Source organism: Panthera pardus, unplaced genomic scaffold (assembly GCF_024362965.1).
Source record: "Panthera pardus isolate Hobbes unplaced genomic scaffold, ASM2436296v1 HiC_scaffold_1, whole genome shotgun sequence".
Lineage (NCBI taxonomy): Eukaryota > Metazoa > Chordata > Mammalia > Carnivora > Felidae > Panthera > Panthera pardus.
The window spans coordinates 3,513,449-3,528,336 of NW_026526654.1; the positions used below are offsets into that span (position 1 = coordinate 3,513,449).

The 14,888-nt window shown below is 37.7% G+C and overlaps 1 protein-coding gene across 1 annotated transcript; it reads right to left on the reverse strand.

The window, feature by feature from the left end:
• Positions 1 to 13,675: 13,675 nt before the first annotated feature.
• On the reverse strand, positions 13,676 to 14,599 carry LOC109259556 (olfactory receptor 13G1). The gene has a single exon (XM_019437167.2). The coding sequence runs from the start codon at positions 14,597 to 14,599 to the stop codon at positions 13,676 to 13,678; it is 924 nt and encodes a 307-aa protein (XP_019292712.2).
• Positions 14,600 to 14,888: the final 289 nt, after the last annotated feature.

Sequence of the window (14,888 nt, forward strand, 5' to 3'; positions counted from 1 at the left end):
AGAAGCAGAACAGCAAAGGCAGCCTAAAACCAGCAGAAGAAGAGAAATAATAAAGATCAGAGCATAAATAAACAATATAGAATCTAAAAAAAACTGTAGAGCAGATCAACAAAACCAAGAGTTAGTTTTTTTGAAAAAATAAACAAAATTGACAAACCTCTAGCCAGGCTTTTCAAAAAGAAAAGGGAGATGACCCAAATAGATAAAATCATGAATGAGAATGGAATTATTACAACCAATCCCTCAGAGATACAGACAATTATCAGGGATACTATGAAAAATTATATGCCAACAAATTGGACAACCTGGAAGAAATGGACAAATTCCTAAACACCCACACGCTTCCAAAACTCAATCAGGAGGAAATAGAAAGCTTGAACAGACCCATAACCAGCGAAGAAATTGAATCAGTCATCAAAAATCTCCCAACAAATAAGAATCCACGGCCAGATGGCTTCCCAGGGGAGTTCTACCAGACGTTTAAAGCGAGATAATACCTATCCTTCTCAAGCTATTCCAAGAAATAGAAAGGGAAGGAAAACTTCCAGACTCATTCTATGAAGCCAGTATTACTTTGATTCCTGAACCAGACAGAGACCCACTAAAAAAAGAGAACTACAGGCCAATATCCCTGATGAATATGGATGCAAAAATTCTCAGTAAGATACTAGCAAATCGAATTCAACAGCATATAAAAAGAATTATTTACCATGATCAAGTGGGATTCATTCCTGGGCTGCAGGGCTGGTTCAACATTCAGAAATCAATCAATGGGATACATCACATTAATAAAAGAAAAGATAAGAACCATATGATCCTGTCAATCGATGCAGAAAAGGCCTTTGACAAAATTCAGCACGCTTTCTTAATATTAATAAAATCCCTTGAGAAAGTCGGGATAGAAGGAACATACTTAAACATCAAAAAAGCCATTTATGAAAAGCCCACAGCTAACATCATCCTCAAGGGGGAAAAACTGAGAGCTTTTTCCCCTGAGATCAGGAACATGACAGGGATGCCCACTCTCACCGCTGTTGTTTAACATAGTGTTGGAAGTTCTAGCATCAGCAATCAGACAACAAAGGAAATCAGAGGCATCAAAATTGGCAAAGATGAAGTCAAGCTTTCACTTTTTGCAGATGTCATGATAGTATACATGGAAAATCCGATAGACTCCACCAAAAGTCTGCTAGAACTGATACATGAATTCAGCAAAGTTGCAGGATACAAAATCAATGTACAGAAATCAGTTGCATTCTTATACACTAACAATGAAGCAACAGAAAGACAAATAAAGAAACTGATCCCATTCACAATTACACCAGGAAGCATAAAATACCTAGGAGCAAATCTAACCAAAGATGTAAAAGATCTGTATGCTGAAAACTATAGAAAGCTTATGAAGGTAATTGAAGAAGATATAAAGAAATGGAAAGACATTCCCTGCTCATGGATTGGAAGAATAAATATTGTCAAAATGTCAATACTACCCAAAGCTATCTACACATTTAATGCAGTCCCAATGAAAATTGCACCAGCATTCTTCTCGAAACTAGAACAAGCAATCCTAAAATTCATATGGAACCACAAAAGGCCCCGAATAGCCAAAGTAATTTTGAAGAAGAAGACCAAAGCAGGAGGCATCACAATCCCAGACTTTAGCCTCTACTACAAAGCTGTCATCATCAAGACAGCATGGTATTGGCACACAAACAGACACATAGACCAATGGAATAGAATAGAAACCCCAGAACTAAACCCACAAACGTATGGCCAACTCACCTTTGACAAAGCAGGAAAGAACATCCAATGGAAAAAAGACAGTCTCTTTAACAAATGGTGCTGGGAGAACTGGACAGCAACATGCAGAAGGTTGAAACTAGACCACTTTCTCACACCATTCACAAAAATAAACTCAAAGTGGATAAAGGACCTGAATGTGAGACAGGAAACCATCAAAACCCTAGAGGAGAAAGCAGGAAAAGACCTCTCTGACCTCAGCCGTAGCAATTTCTTACTTGACACATCCTCAAAGGCAAGGGAATTAAAAGCAAAAATGAATTACTGGGACCTTATGAAGATAAAAAGCTTCTGCACAGCAAAGGAAACAACCAACTAAACGAAAAGGCAACCAACGGAATGGGAAAAGATATTTGCAAATGACATATCGGACAAAGGGCTAGTATCCAAAATCTATAAAGAGCTCACCAAACTCCACACCCGAAAAACAAATAACCCAGTGAAGAAATGGGCAGAAAACATGAATAGACACTTCTCTAAAGAAGACATCCGGATGGCCAACAGGCACATGAAAAGATGCTCAATGTCGCTCCTTATCAGGGAAATACAACTCAAAACCACACTCAGATATCACCTCACGGCAGTCAGAGTGGCCAAAATGAACAAATCAGGAGACTATAGATGCTGGAGAGGATGTGGAGAAATGGGAACCCTCTTGCACTGTTGCTGGGAATGCAAATTGGTGCAGTCACTCTGGAAAACAGTGTGGAGGTTCCTCAGAAAATTAAAAATAGACCTACCCTATGACCCAGCAATAGCACTGCTAGGAATTTGCCCAAGGGATACAGGAGTACTGATGCATAGGGGCACTTGTACCCCAATGTTTATAGCAGCACTCTCAACAATAGCCAAATTATGGAAAGAGCCTAAATGTCCATCAACTGATGAGTGGATAAAGAAATTGTGGTTTATATACACAATGGAGTAGTACGTGGCAATGAGAAAGAATGAAATATGGCCTTATGTAGCAACGTGGATGGAACTGGAGAGTGTGATGCTAAGTGAAATAAGCCATACAGAGAAAGACAGATACCATATGGTTTCACTCTTATGTGGATCCTGAGAAACTTAACAGAAACCCATGGGGGAGGGGAAGGGGAAAAAAAAAGAGGTTAGAGTGGGAGAGAGCCAAAGCATAAGAGACTGTTAAAAACTGAGAACAAACTGAGGGTTGATGGGGGGTGGGAAGGAGGGGAGGGTGGGTGATGGGTATTGAGGAGGGCACCTTTGGGATGAACACTGGGTATTGTACAGAAACTAATTTGAGAATATATTTCACCTATTGAAAAAAAAAAAACAAAAACGTAATATGGGTCGTCAAGTGTTATTTTAACTGGCTTAAAGAAAGGGGAGTCTATGATATGAGCCTAATACAGTGATGAAAAAACAGTAGTGGTCTGGACAAAGAAAAAGATTAAGCAAATCATTACCTTAGCCGAGATTTGGGAAACCACAGCTAAATATACTAAAAAACTGTTTTCTGGGGTGGGTGGTTCTTGGGTATGGCACATTACTTAGGTGCATGTCGATTGAGCTTCTTAAGTTGTCCCCAGATGATGTCATTTGCCTTAGTTGTCCATGGACCTGGTCTCCCCTGTTGTCCTTCTGTGTGTGTGTGTGTGTGTGTGTGTGTGTGTGTTTGTGTGTGTGTTTGTGTGTGTTTAATGTTTCCCCTGTTGTCTTGTTAGGAGAAATTGGCCATCTGAGGAAGAAGGTTGAAGGGCTGATCCTTCCAACTCATGGTATGGTTTAATCAGACAGTCAGGAGCCCAGTACAATCTGATGGGACAGGAACACATGCATATCACCATCACCATGTTATCAGTTCATAAGGTCCTTTCCATGAATGATCACCTTGTACGTGTTTAAGTAGCACTTTGGCTGTGATATTTGAGCCAGGGCATGGCACGAGATGCTGATTGGCATCTATCAGGTTATGAGAATCACAATTTAAACAATTTAGAGTGTATAAGTCTTTAAATAGTGAATTCCAAGGGGAGGCATTAAGTAGGTTCCCGTTTTTTTGTTTGCTAAGCATTTGTCTTTTTTTTTTAAATTTTTTTAACGTTTATTTATTTTTGAGACAGAGAGAGACAGAGCATGAATGGGGGAGGGGCAGGAAGAGAGGGAGACACAGAATCGGAAGCAGACTCCAGGCCCTGAGCCATCAGCCCAGAGCCCAGAGCCCGACGCGGGGCTCGAACTCATGGACCAGGAGATGGTGACCTGAGCTGAAGTCGGACGCTTAACCGACTGAGCCACTCAGGCGCCCCACGAAGCATTTGTCTTAAAGTGGCATGTGTACATTCTAATAGCTTGTTTGGTAGGGTTATATGGTTGTTAGCAAAACTTAGCTCCTTAAATGTTAAAAAAAAGGTTTAACTACGTAATCAAATATCTGAAAAAGAGAAAACATAAGCTTTGGTTTTCCCGGCAGAGAAAAGAGAGAAGACCTTTTCATACTATTTTTTGTCAAGAGCAGAACAACAGTCCAAGAATATGTTGTCTTTTGAACAGAGAGAAAAGCAGAATTTTAACCTTATACCAGTGTACTTTTTAAAATCCATTCATTTCAATCTTAGTCCATCCTAAACACACATAAAAATTCCTTCCCAAAGATTTCCCTTCATGAACCTTCTACAATTTTCCTTTGCATTCAAATTTTGTCCCAAGCCACTTCTCTCCAAACAACCAGTCTCATTTAGGACAATATTACTTTATTTTACCTTCAGTAAAAGTGTGTTTCCATTCCTTATATCTTCCTTACATATCTCCTACTTTCCTACCTACAGAGTTCCTTTCTCTATTAACATTAGTCTTAATTACATTTAGCAGAATTTTAACTCTTAGAAACCTTAGTCTCCAGTGAAAACTAGGTAACCAGTTGAGAACTGTTACACCAGAATCTTTTTAAGGTGGAAAATTTATCAATGAAGCACAAAGCATGTTTACCAACAAACCCACATAGCATTAGTTCTCTGCAATAAGATGTCAGTAACCAATTTTTTTAGAATTCCGTTCTATTTAGAAAAGACCTAGATGCCCAATGAACTCAATTCCATTTATCATACAAACAAAACTTTAAAATTTTAGGTTACCAAAGAATTTGAAATCTATCTTAATTACTTGTGAAACTTTGAGACAGAATAACTATTAATCTGTCATCTTTTTGCAAATAGCAATAGAAATAACATGAACTTATTTGACCTTTAGCAAACCTAGATAGAATAAAACATATTTTATTTAATGCTGATAAACAGGTAAATCTCAAACTAACAAATTAGCTTAAATATCAAATACATTCTAATGTGTCCACTTAAAAGACAATTTGTTCCCCATTGTCAGTTTTTACCTGAAACAGGGGTGGGAAAATCTGAAGTAGGTAGTCCAAGGGGGTGCTTTTTGCTCCTTGACATTGAGGACGAGAGAAGGAGTCAATAGTGCCTGAGGCACTGAGGGGTCAGTTATGAAGGCTGCACCCCAGGTGGTGCAGAAACAGTGCAGGTTGGGGGAAACTGAAGAGGTGAGGTTCTGTCAAGAGACCTGGAAGCAGATAAAAGCCCAGGGTGCAGAGAAAAAAGATTTCTGGTTCTAAACCTTGTCAGCTCAGATAGAAGAGCAGATGCCAGGTGTTTGCTTTGTTTTGTTTCCCAGCTAGTGGAATTAGGCAGTCCATGTCAGGCTGGAGAAGGCAGCGAATTGCCCTGAAACAAATGGAGTTTTAGCAGCTGCTTGGGAATATTCCTTAAAGTCCCTGTCAGAGGTAAAGTAACCACAGTTGGCTCTAATTATCATAGCCATTAACCAGAAAATGAATGTGGGAGAAGCTCTCACATTTATTAGAAGGAGGAACAGAGAGAAACAGCCAGCATCCCCGTTGTTAGGGATGTCCTGTGTTTCCTCCAGCAACCTGGATTTATTTGGGGGAGGCTTATTTAGACATCCAATATGGGAGTTTACTAGGCAAATGCATTTGGGCAAACATATTCTGCAAGAGGCCCTTAGGTCTGGGTCCTGATTGGAGCTGTGAAGGCCTGGAACTAGGGTACCTCCATCGATTTGCCCTGTTTCCTGCAGAAGAGATCTAACTGATAGATCCTACTGAAGCCATTCAGTTTTATAGGAGATTAGTTCTTTCCTAAATTTTGTAATCCAAATTGTTTCTAGTCAGTTAAAAAGGCATCCCAAGGGAGACTCTTTGAGGACTAAAGAGAAGTTCCTATGGTCCTCCTAGAGAGAGACCTTCCTAAGAAGGCAGAGAAAAGGGGTGTCTGGGTGGCTTAGTTGGTTGAGCATCCGACTTCATCTCAGGTCATGATCTCATGGTTCTTGAGTTTGGGCCCTGCATCGGGCTCTGTGCTGACAGCTCAGAGCCTGGAACCTGCTTCAGATTCTGTATCTCCCTCTCTCTCTGCCCCTCCCCCACTCACACTCCGTCTCTCTCTGCCTCTCAAAAATAAAGAAAACTAATAAAAAAAAAGTTAAAAGAAGGCAGAGAAGAAACTACTGACTACTGTTTTTAACCTATGGAAAACACTGGAAAAGTTTTACAAAGGGGTGTTGCCCAATTTTGTAATTTAGGTAGTTGGTAGAGGACATTGTTAGAAAACAGTAAAGCTAGAAATCCATCATGATCTAAGTGACATTCCTACACATGTAGTCTTTACAGCCAACTTCCTAGGTTGGAAAGTTAGGTTGGGTTTTTAATTGAACCAGGTGCTGGTTTCAGCCAGCTTCCAGTGGAGGTCCTGTGGCCAGAAGTGGCCCAACTAGAGATGTGAAAGGGATCATGTTAAACATATGAGGAGGGAACCTTACATGAGAGTCTTAAGATTGGCAGCTGCGCTACTCACTTAGAGTGCTGTCCCATGCCCAAGAAAGACAACTTTGTATAAGGACAGGAATAAAGACAGGGCATCAACTTTCTGGGTCTTATTACCAGGCCAGCCAAGGTACTAACTTCCAGCCAAAAGGCAGGTCTTCTCCTCCAAATAGACTCACCATGGGCTAGAGGATTGCAGCCTGAACAATTGACATGAAAGTGTTCCAATAAGACCATACTCCTCAAAAGCTCCCTGAAATAAGAGTAAAAGAAGAAAAGAGAAAGTATTCATCAAGTTTGCACTGGCTCAGAGTGCAGATGAAAAACAAAAACAGAAACAAAAAAACAAAACTGAAATCCCTGTAGTATTTCTACTCCTATCGGAATACCCAAATCTTGATTATGCATTGGCTGTGTGGGGCAACCCTCTTGATTTCTAAAGTCTATACAGCATGCTGAAGAGGGAAAAGTATGGTTTTTGTTAATGTCTTTCAATCCCAAGAGTTAATTTCATATCCACATCCTATTGCTTCAATTATGCCCTTAGTAAAGCAGCTTTGGATACTCTTCTCAGCAACATTTCAATTCCTAAAAGACAGTGAAAGGGAGGGACACATGCCTAGGTTGATGTCCAGCAGTGGAAATGATGGAGAATGTATGAAACTCCCCAGCAGCATATCCTTCTTGTAAACATTTCTGCATAACTGAAGGCTTATGTCCCTCCGATATAGGTATTGGCTTTAAGCGATCAGGAGGAATAGGGACAGGAGGAGGTGACAAAGGGGAGTCATCCTCCACTGTAGGAGGTGCCATAGGAGAGGTGGGTGTTAGGCTTTCTTTCTGAATTTTTTCTTCTCTGCAGTTACATGTAATGGACATAATGTCATATGGACTAAACTCCAGGTCACTAAAATGGAAGCAGGAACCTTGCTCCTTTTTCATGTTTTTCTTTTAAATTTCTTCTCACTTATTCCCATAGATCTAAATCAACTGTACCATGTTCGGGGAACCAGGGGCAGATGTTTTGTATTGTTCATAACAATTTACTTAATTTATCTTTTGTAACAGTAAAATTGGCCACCTTAAAAGCTGCTGTAAAATTTTTAAATATAATAACTGTTCCCCTGTCATTTTTGGCCCATGGTAAAGAAAGAGAAAAGCAATAGTCTCACTGAAAACTAGACGGGTTGGTAGCTATCCCCACTGTTTCTTTTAGTACTGGTTCAGTGGTCATGGGCTCCTTTAGTTTTTGATTGTCTGAGAAAGTCTTTACCTCTCTAATTCTGAATGATAGACTTGCACAATATTTGCATCGTGAGTACTGCTGTCCCTTACCAAGATGAGGTCTGTTTGAAGTCTGGACAGTTTCACTTTCTTCTCCTTGAACGTGTGGATTCTGCTGCCTGAAAATCTTCCCCTCAAAGCTATCGCTATCACATTGGGGCCACCAGTTGTGGGTTTGGCTTTTGGCTTTGTCCAGCAAAGCCAAGGATGGTGGAAAAGATTACTCAAGACTCCATGCAAGTCAAGAGGTGAGAGGGAGGCTAAAGGGAATCTCCCCAAGTGGTTCTCAGGGTCCCATATTTATTAAGCATACATTTAGGGAAACGATGTGCAATACATAAGTGGGCTGTGTGCCAGTAAGAATGTGTACAAAATGTGAGAAAAACAAGTTAAAACAGGATAATATTTTATTCTTTCTAAGGTCTTTAGACAGGTCTTAGACCTGTCTATGGTCTAAGGGATTTATGATCACAAGCAGGACGTAACCCCTAGATATACACTAGCCAGGTAAGCTAAGTGAGTGTCCCCTAGATATACATTAACTGGATAAGCGACACATTGCCTGCTGTTTGCAGCAAGGCCAGAAAACAGTGTTCTGTTTTGCATTGTATTCCCTATAATCTCCTAAACCAGGATGTAGCTATTTGATTTCCCACATTATTGTTTTTGATTTGTGGTTACCATTTAGTTCATATGTAACATCTTCTGTAGGTAGCAGCCTATATTAAGTTGATGGTTGCTGAAGCACAAAATCATTCTTTACTTCTCTCCACCCTCTCCCACATTTTAGGTGTATTGCTGCCTCTCTGGTATACACTCTGAAAAGAGTAAATAATTCTCCCTCTCATACGCCCCATAGTTTCTATGCTGTTTCCATGGGCTGTTTTTTGTGCTGTCTCTTTAAGGGTGGAGTTTCAGCTGCCTATTGCTCTCTTTAAGAAGCCAGGTCCACTGATACTTAAAATTCCAGGCTTTAAGCCAAGCTGGTTGTAAGAAGTCAGGAAATTTGGCCCCTCTCACTTTCAAAGCCAAATATTATGGGACTTTGTCTTCTCCCAGTCAGTTCCTTGGTCTTATGGTCTGTTCTTTGCCTTTCTCCATGCCCCTGTCTCCCTCCCCACCCAGATGGACAGGACCCTTTTAATTCCCCTCCATGTCTCCTCCTTTCCTACCCTGTTTAATGTGGTCTCTTCTCCACTGTTAGCTGTGGAGTTTGTTCTGTCAGTCTTCAGATCATTTTCTGCGTTATTTACACTGTAAGTGTTATCTAGTTGTATATATAGGAGAAGGCAAGAGTAAATTACCCAGAAAATGATCTGAAGGCTCTGCCATCTTCCTAGTGTCAAGTTGATATTTTTATAATTTATTTATATGTTATAAAATGTGTTTGTCTGAATTAGGCTATAAATAAAGAGCTACTTTGCAATTGGTTGATAATTGCTCTAAATATTTTTGTTTTATAGGTTCGCCTCTATCTTTTTATTTATTTATTTTAAAATCTACATTTTATTATTGTTGAAGAAACTGGATAGTTTATAGTGAAGAGTTTCCCTCAGTCTGGATTTTGCTTGATGTATATTCATGGTGCCATTGTCCTCAAATTGCTGTTATTATCATAAATTTATTCTTAGATGTAAAAGTTTGATGTTATTGTCATTTTTTTTTCTTTTTTGGTGACGGTGATCTATATATGTGGTTCTCTGTATTTTGAGGTTTTCAGCAAATGTTAAAGATCATTGCCTAGATTTGTGCTGTCAAAAATCTTACAAATTGAAGTCATTGACATTGTATCTTATTTATCTATTCACTAATCATGAAGAATTAAATAAGATTTCAAAAACATGGAGACATATTTACTTATATTGCTCTTGTTAAAAATACAATTATTGGGGTGCCTGGGTGGTTCAGTCAGTTAAGCATCCAACTCTTGGTTTTGGCTCAAGTCATGATATCATGGTTTGTGAGATCAAGCCCCACATCAGGTTCTGTGCTGACAATGTGGAACCTGTTTGGAATTCTCTTTCTCCCTCTCTCTTTCCCCTTTCCCCACTTGCACTTTGTCTCTGTCTCTTAGGACTTTAAGAGACAAAACAGATGAACATAAGGTAAGGGAAACAAATATATTATCAAATTAATAAAAAAATATTAATATGATTTTATGTGTGAATGTGATAAAATATGTGTATCATTAGTAAATTAATTATATTAAAGCATATTAAAATATTATTCACTTTATCTTAACTTATAATGTATTGATATTTAAATATTTTTGTTACATAATATATAAATATAAAATAAATATTAATGGTAGTCAAAATGTTTAAAGATATAATTTTAAGCCAAATCTTACAACTACACCCAAATGGCATATTGCAACTGGTTTTCCAGTGGTTTCAGTGTTAGTATCTCCCTCTCTCAATGCAATTTTATACAATCATTTAGTTTGTGATTTCAAATCTGTATTTATATTTGTTGATAGCTACTAGTAGCAATTGGAATCATATAAATACCTCCTTCCCTTCCCCATGTATGATAACTACAAACTTGTTTAGTGAAGCCAAGTGCCTCACTTCCAAATTTGCTCCTCCAGTCAGTGCTTAGTTTAAGATGGTACGGTGATACACTTATGTCCAATGTGATGTAAGTGCTGGTTTTTGAGCAATTCTTATTTTTATATTTTTTATTTTTCTAAATATGAAATTTATTGTCAAATTGGTTTGCATACAACACCCAGTGCTCAACCCAATAGGTGCCCTCCTCAATACCCATCACCCACCCTCCTTCCCACCCCCATCAACCCTCAGTTTGTTCTCAGTTTTTAAGAGTCTCTTATGTTTGAGGTTCCTCAATTCTTATTTTTAGGATGTGAGATACACTTTGAATATCTTACAATTTTATTTATTGATCATATCTCAATAATGCTTAAAAAAGTGTTTAAAATAATAGGTGAAAACTCACATGCCCTTTGACATCTCCACCTTTAGACACTATTGACTGTTGCACACCAGGCTTCCATTGCATTAGGCATGTCTATTCACTGGTTTCAAAGGACAGCAGTAGTAGTTTATATTATCTGTAGATGAACATACTAGAAATTTAACAAGGCTTTGCCCTACTTTTGTGTTCAATAGAATAAGATATTTATTTAATGAAATCTAAAATAATCTCTATGAGGTCCAAACCCAGAGTGGCTGCCTCATGAAAACAGTGTTCTAAGTGAACTAGAACAAATCATTGTAGAATACTCATCATATGCAATTAAAATACTAGATACAATGAAAAGAACATCCTTTTTATACCCTATTTCTCCCCATCCCACATTCATCCCACATTTACATATCAACACACAAACGGCACAAAATACTGAAACCACTCTTGGTCTCTTACTCTTAAACTAAAAGTGCTCAATAGACTTATAATTTGAGACTGATTTTGGCAATGCTAAGAGGCATAGGGTACTGTGAAAGAAATATGGAGAAGATACGATTTCAAATTCACACAGTCTCCTGTAGATAACAAACACATAAATATTCTAGACAACGAGCTATACACAGAATTCATTCCTTTTTATGTTGCATGACTTGTATGTAAGTATAATGGATTACTTAGAAAAAATCACACAAGATAGTCCTAAATATATTGATGTGATATCCCTTCATATACATATTACAAAATACAACATGCAATATAATAATATGCAAAATAATATAGAAGCCACTGCAGAACAAAATCTGAGAGAAGGGAATCCAGAATTATATTTCCTTTTAAAATTGTCCACTTAAAAAAAAAAATCAGAATGAAAATAAATCTGAATGTTTCAAATGACTGTCTAACATTTTTCAAGCCATGCTTATAACCACGTAATTTTATTAAAAAAAATTCAGGCAATTATTTTATATTTTTCTTTATAAAGGAATTAATCTGTTTTGCTTATTTGACTTCCATGTGGCTCTCTTTAATAAGGAAGAGAGCATAATGAAGACAGTCATCTATGAGCTTAATTTTAAAGAAACGAGATAGAAAAAACAGCCTCCAGCTATTGTCTATTCAGCTTCTCTTGCTAAACAGCTAGGCAATGGTGTTCTGCTGATCATTAAAAAAAAAAAAATCACAGAACAACAACATCAGAAAATGTCACTATGATAGAGCAAGATAGAAACTCATCCACTGCATTATTTTTTGCCAATTAAAGCTGAATTGCCTCCTACATAAATTTCTCTCATTTTCTGACCCAATCTAGGGAAAATCCCCCTTGTGTGACTGATTTTTTTTATTAAATACCAAAAAAATCTGAAATATGTTCCTTCTAGCACCCTCTTACTGACTCATGATGTCCTATCTCCTCATGGAATAAATCTGACTTGTTCACCAAATATTTGTTCAGAGTGGTCTTCAGCTCTAAGGCATTTAAGGAGTCTTTGTGTTCCTGTCAGGTTTAATTTACTTAGGATTTCTCATTACATGCTATACAAAAGAATGCCAATAGTAGTGTATGGTTATTGTATTCATGAAGTAAAATCCTAAAGTAGGCAACAATGACATGAACAAGATTGTTTCAGGAAGATTAGTATGACAAAATGCCTGCATTTTAAAAATAGCAATGAAACCTTAATTATAACTGATTTCAAGGGAAAATTGTACTGTCTGTGTCACAAATAAGTCTCGCAGTAATGCCATATATTTTCTTATATATTGAAATAGACATGATTTTATTCAGACTAGTTAGTTTCATAATATTAGAAGTAATCTTTCTTTGTGAACGTATGTGCATATATATATATATATATATATATATATATATATACACATTTGCCTGTAGGCACAAACATCATATATATATATATATATATATATACACACACACACACATATATATATGTATATACGTATATACATATATATATATGTATGCTATTGTATATATTGTATTGTATATATATACACAATATATATATATACAATATATATATACAATATATATATAGTATATATATATATACAATATATATATATATACTATATATATATACACACACACATATACATATACATGATGTTTGTGCCTACAGGCAAATGCTTGTACACAGGCATAAATGAGAATGAGAAGATACATATATATTCTAGAAATATTTTGGGATATATATCATGTTATATATTTGAAATGGTATATATATTACATTTTACACATTGTTAAAACTAAAAATATAAAATTGTGGAGACAATGAGATAGTCCGGAATAGAATAGGAATAAGATAAACACTTTACATTTACTGAGAGTAGTTGTGAAAGTTTTAATGAATGAAAGTAATTTAGAAATATGTGGAGTGAGGAGTATAAATCAGTAGTGAAACGGTAAGAACTAAGTGAATTTTATTTTAATTTTTTTAGAGTTTATTTTACTTTAAGAAAGGCAGAGACAGCATGATGGAAGAGTGGCACAGAGAGAAGGACACAGAGAATCCCAAGCAGGATCCTCACTGTCAGCACAGAGCCCAACGCGGGGGCTCACACCCACAAAACTGTGAGATCATGACCTGAGCCAAAACCAAGAGCCAGAGGCTTAGCTAATTGAGTCACCAGATGCTCCAGAAATAAGTGCATTTTAGAAATGAGGAGCAAAGAAAGTGATTTGCAGTGGAATGAATCATTCTCACTCCAAAGAGGGAGTAGGGAAATTTGGGAAGGAAGTACCTATAAATGATCAGTAAAATCTAAGATGTTCTAGGAGATGATTCTAGAATAGAGAGTTGACATTCTCTTGTGAAACCACTAATGTTTCAAAAATGCAAAGACTTTCTGAATCCCTGTCTGCATCTCCTTGTTTCGTAAACTATACACAATTGGGTTTAATGTTGGGGTCACAAGAGTATATAGTGCAGCTATCACCTTGTCCCTTTCAAATGAGTAGCTGGAAGCAGGGCGGATATATGTGTAGATTACAGGGCAGTAGTAAAGGGACACAACTATGAGGTGGGATGAACATGTTGAAAAAGCCTTCCTCTTGCCTTCTGCTGTGCGGATGCGGAGAATGGCAGCAATGATAAAACCATAAGACAGGCAGGTGAGGCTGAAGTCACCTATGGCCAGGGAAATATCAGCAACATATACCATCACCTCATTAATTCTCACAGGACTGCAGGACAAAGAGAGCAGTGGGGGTATCTCACAGAAGAAGTGGTCAATGTTATTTGGCCCACAGAAAGTCAGGTTCAGGATGAGACCTGTGTGTACCCAGGAATTGGTTACTGCAATAACCATGGCAATGCTAAGCAAGGTCACACACATATAGTGGTTCATAATAGTGCTGTAGCGAAGAGGAAAACAGATGGCCACATAACGGTCATAGGCCATTGTGGTGAAGAGTACCATCTCAGCCCCCAATGACCACGTGAAGAAGAAGAGCTGGGAAATGCAGCTTCCATATGAAATACTCTTTTCTGATGTTAGCATGGTCCCCAGCATCTTTGGTATGATGCTTGTTGTACAGATGATATCCACAATAGCTAGTGCCAGGAGGAACACATACATGGGCGTATGCAAGGTGGTATTATAGATTATAACAATGATAATTAGCCCATTGCCAAAAAAGGCCACAAGGTAGATGCAGAGAAAGACAATGAAGAGAACTCCCTGCAGTTCAGGATTTTGGGTAAGGCCCAGAATCATAAACTCAGTTACAATGCTGTTATTCATTGTTCTTTGATGACACACATTGCAGAGAGTGAACAACTAGGAATTAAAATAATGTGGTTGATTTTATCAGGAGATGTGTGATGTGTGGTGTGTGTGTGTGTGTGTGTGTGTGTGTGCACAGGTGTGTGTGTGTGTGTGTGTGTGTGTGTGTGTAATTTAGTGATTGTGTGTTGATTTGATACAACTTTATAGCAAGAATTCCTTTCTGATAGAGCATGATGGAGTTCTGTCTTCCAGGCAATATCTTCTATCCTCCAGATGGATATAATTTTTTGATGTATGTTCTGCA